The following is a 4,512-nucleotide window of genomic DNA, read 5'->3' on the forward strand; positions in this document are numbered from 1 at the left end:
GGCTCCCCTCCCCACCACCTCGCCAGGCCCTTCCGTGACTTAAAATATGACCCCAAATATCCCCATTTCTCTAGTCACAAATCTCTATCTACAAGGCTACTGATATATAGGAATAGCTATAGAGACGTCTTTACCCGATTGGACACAGTAAAAAGGCACGATTTCCTGCTTCAATACATTTTTTTTTCGTCGATGATCGGTTTGTAACGCACACCTTCTTTTTTCCATCGCGCCGCAACCTCACCGCGTAGCTGTTTGTTAAAAGAGGAGGTTTCATTCACAAAGGTGGGTGCCCTTTGATGCCAGATTCTGGGTTGTGACCTATACCTTTGCTTCTATTTCAGGAGGGGGGGGGCAAAAACCGTTCCAAGCCTTCAGTTCGAAAACCTGGACTTAAACCCCAGGTTTATTCCCAGACATCGCACAAAGCGACCCACACCTTCAGCGTCGAGCAGGTGGGAAGCCTGACGCCTTTTCCTCTGCTGTAAAAGCGGGAGGAAATGCATTATTTGGGTAATGAAAAGGAACCTTGGCGGAGAATTAAAGTTAGCCGGTTATTGGATGAGAATGGAAAACTTAATTTAATATTTGTTACTGCTGATTCGATTTCCTCTCCTATAGCTTTGTGGAGGGGGGGGGGGGTTGTTGTCCTTTTACCACCACCACCGAGAAACAATTTGGCCTCAGCGAACAACCCTGGTCCGGCTTGCTTTATTAACGAAGGCATTTCCAGTAACCTGAGATCTTAAAATCTGTATATAAGATCATTTGCGAAATTAAAACTCGCAGTGCGTAATTTTGCAGGTATTTAAATGGGAAGTTGGCTTTATATGTTTTCCATCATCATCATCATCATTATTTTAAAAATGTTAAGGGCGATATTTTTCGTGGAATCTATGATAACTACCCTCCTCCTATTCCGTTTTAAGGCATCGGAATGCCCACCTTTGCGGGGAAGCGAATCCCAGCGATTTAAACTGAATCTTCTCCCACCTGAGGTCCTCGACTTCCTACCTGGCGCCGCGAAATTGTTTTTCCACGGCATCCCCTCTGCCTCGAGTGATTTCACACGCTCCCATAAGTAGGAAGTCAACAACCAAAAGCACCGTTTTAAAAATTTATTTACAAAGCTGTGTACAACAGGAAGGGATAACATTTAGAATACATATATTCATTCATATATAAACAGACTTCTATAATGGAACGATAGGGGAATTCCCCTACAGTATTTCATTTTTTGCTCGATTTCTTTTTGTTCTTTTCTTTTTCTCCTATCCAAAATCAAAATGCCTCCCCTCATTATTCAGGTGTGTGTTCGGGCTTATTTTTCCCCTGCCGAAGGAAACGACCGAGGAGAATAAGAACCTTCAACAAAAGTGAAAGTTCGGGGCTCCCAATCCTTTGCGTGCGAGCGCGCGTTTCCTTTATTTCCCCCACAAATGTGGCTCCTTTTTAAAAAAATAAAAACCGCAAAAGGGAAGCCAGTTTTTTTGCCTCCCGCTTTCGCCTGAATACAAATATGTACAAATACTGTACTTTGCCGTGGAGTTTTTGAGCGTTGGGCTTTTTTTTTACCTGCACAGACAGACACAGCATTCCTTTTTGTACGTGTGAGCGGGAGCGCGAGATTTTTTAAGCGCTGGAGAAGCGTCCGTGCAACGGTTCGGCCTCCAAGAGGGCGCCGTCCAGGAGCAAGCGACTGGAGTCCCAAGAAGTCCGTGGACTTTGCCGTGTTCCGTTCTTCTTCGTAGTCTCTGCTCTCTCCGGCGACGTCGGGTAGAAAATCTTTACGACCGTTTCTTATTATAAAAAAACCAAGAACCGTACTAAGAGCAGGAGCGCGAGAGGGGAAGCATCCCGCGGGGGCCCCGTCGAGCCTACTGCGCCGGCCACTTCGCCTGCACGGTCGCGGCAGAGGCGGCGGGCTGTAAGAACTGTCCCGAGATAATGTTCGTGGGCACGCTGAGGATAGGTGCGATGGCCGCCGTGCTCCGCGCCAGCGAGAGCGGCTGGTGCGCCAGGAGGCCGGACTGCACGGTGACCGGCGGCCGGAGGAAAGTCTGCGCGCTGGCGGCCGACGACGTAGCGGCCGGCCCGCCGACGCAGCCGATTATGTTCTCGATGCTGAACGACGGCCGACTGCTGGGCTCGGCTTTCACCCCCGACGATGCGGCCGCGGCTGCGGCGGCGGCTGCAGCGGCTGCGGCGGCGGCTGCGGATCCGGCAGCGCTGAGTCCACTGAGTTGGATCTGCAGGCTGGGGCTAAGCTGGGAGTTGAAGGCTTTCCGGCTGAGCTCGCTGGACGGCAGCAGCGGCACGGCGGGAGGCAGCATGGGCCCGACGGGGGGGATGTAAGGGTACTGCAGGGCGGCGGCCGGGTGCGGGTAGGCGCCGTGGGGCAGGCCATAGGCTCTGCCGTAGGGCCCGGCGGCGGCGGCCGAGGCGGCGGCGGCGGCCAGGCTGTAAGCGCCGAAGCTGTGCATCATGAGCGCTGTCTGTTCGCGCAGCTGCTCCTGCTGGTGCCGCTTGAAGCGCTTCCTCCGGCGCAGGAACGAGCCGTTGTCAAACATGTCCTCGGACTGCGGGTCCAGCGTCCAGTAGTTGCCCTTGCCCGGGTTGCCCGGCTCGCGGGGGATCTTGACGAAGCAGTCGTTGAGCGACAGGTTGTGCCGGATGGAGTTCTGCCACGCGGGGAACTTCTCCCGGTAGTAGGGGAAGCGGTTGCTGATGAACTCGCAGATGCCGCTCAGCGTCAGCTTCTTCTGCGGGCTCTGCAGGATGGCCATGGTGATGAGGGCGATGTACGAGTACGGAGGCTTCACTAAGCTGCTCTTGGGCTTGCCGCCGCTGGAGGCAGCAGCAGCGGCCGAGGCCACCGACGGCGCTCCCCCCGACGGCGCTCCCTCCTCGCCGGCCAGCTTCTCTTCGACGGGGCTGCCGCCGTTGCTGCTGCCGCTGGTCGTCGTCGTCTCCGCTGCCTCTTTGGCCAGCAGCAGCTCTGCAGCGGCCGCCTCGTCGAGGACCAGCTGGACGGGCAAGCCCGATGACGCGGCCAGTGCGCTGGGGCTGCAGCCGGCCTCTGCGTCGCTGGCCCCGCCGCCTCCTCCTTCCTCCATTCCCTCGTCTCCCTCGCCCACCACGTCGATGTCCACATCTTCGGCCGTCAGCACAGCCTGGCCGGACATGTCGCTGGAGCTCAGGCTGCCGGACAGGGTCATCACCGCTGGCGGGAGGGTGGCAGGAGACGGATAGCGGGGATTAATAAAAATAATATCGCGAGTAATACTGCTAGTAATATTTTTTAAACAAAACAAAACGAGGTAGGGTGGGGGCCAGCCAGGCACCCGGGAGCCAATCCAGTCCCCCTCCTTCGAAGATCCGTCTCCAACAGGTAGCGGAGCTGGCAGAGGAAAAGGCTCCCCCCTCTCTCCTGCTCCTCCCCCCTCCTTCTTCTTCCTCCTCCTCTTCTTCCTCCTCCTCTAGCTGCCGGCCTCGGCGCCTTCTTCTCCCTGGGCAGGCATCTGGGAACAGCTCCAAGTCCTCTCCGAGGGATCGCTCAGCCGCGTCTCCCTGTTTCTCTCCGATCAAGGATCAGGATAATGCTGTTAGCGGCTGCGGCGGCAGCGAGGGACTCCCCCACCAGCCCCTCCGTAAAGGACAGCGACGGCAGCAGCGACGGGGCGGCGGCGGCGAGGAAGAGGAGGAGGCGAGGACGGTGAGGAGGGGGTGGCGTCGGGTGGGAGGGGAGGAGGAGGAGGAAGGCGGCTGAAGCTGCTCTCCGCTCCAACTCCTGGCCTGGCTCCTCTTCCGGGCTGGGATCACTTCAGGGCTTCTTTCTCGTCGGGGAATCGTCTCCGCAGGCGGCAGGAGAGCGCGCATCGGAGCGCCCGGGCGGCGAGGTTGTCCCCGGCCGGAGGGATCGCGCGATCTGCTCCTGCTCGCAAGTCATCGGAAGTGCCGGCGGCGCTGCAGGTTAGATCCCTGTCGAGCCGCTCTCCCCATCGCGGGGCTGGGAAGCTCTAGCCACGGCTCCAGGCTTTGACTATAACCCCCTACTTTTCAATATACACCTCCTTTCCTCTCCACCTCTCTCTCCTCTTTTTAAGGATGTTTCTCCCTCTCTCTTTCCTGCCCTTTCACTCCTTCTTTTCTTGCCCCCTCCCTCTAAAGGTTTAGGGTGGTGGTGTTGCGGGGGGGGGGGAAGAGGTGGTGTATTTGCAGCCAAGAGAGAGGGAAGGAAGGAAGGAGGGCGGGGGAAGCGACGGGCGTGAGGAGGAAGGGTCGTTGGCTACTTTGAAAGTCCCTTTTGAAAAAGGCTCGCCTGATAGATTACTTTTCTCGTGCAAGATATACTAGGAGGCGGGGCCACGTGGTTCCCTGACGTCAGTGCAGCCCCGCTGGCAAGCCAGGCAAAACTCAAGTTGTTGCGCGGAATTGTCAACAAAGGGACAACAGCGGCTCTCGCGCCCTCTCGATCGCAGCCGAGTTATCAGTGCAGCCCCTTCAGGGAGG

At 56.9% G+C, this 4,512-nt stretch overlaps 1 protein-coding gene across 1 annotated transcript; it reads right to left on the bottom strand.

Annotated features, from left to right (window-relative positions):
• Positions 1 to 1,103: 1,103 nt before the first annotated feature.
• Positions 1,104 to 4,292, bottom strand: FOXD3 (forkhead box D3). The gene has a single exon (XM_060276846.2). The coding sequence runs from the start codon at positions 3,216 to 3,218 to the stop codon at positions 1,878 to 1,880; it is 1,341 nt and encodes a 446-aa protein (XP_060132829.2). The 5' UTR covers positions 3,219 to 4,292; the 3' UTR covers positions 1,104 to 1,877.
• Positions 4,293 to 4,512: the final 220 nt, after the last annotated feature.

The sequence above is a fragment of the Zootoca vivipara genome, chromosome 7 (assembly GCF_965207765.1).
Source record: "Zootoca vivipara chromosome 7, rZooViv2.hap1.1, whole genome shotgun sequence".
In the NCBI taxonomy this organism is placed as follows: Eukaryota; Metazoa; Chordata; class Lepidosauria; order Squamata; family Lacertidae; genus Zootoca; species Zootoca vivipara.

Excerpts from the sequence above, each read along its gene's own strand:
- FOXD3 (XM_060276846.2), bottom strand. The coding sequence starts at position 3,218 with ATGACCCTGTCCGGCAGCCTGAGCTCCAGCGACATGTCCGGCCAGGCT.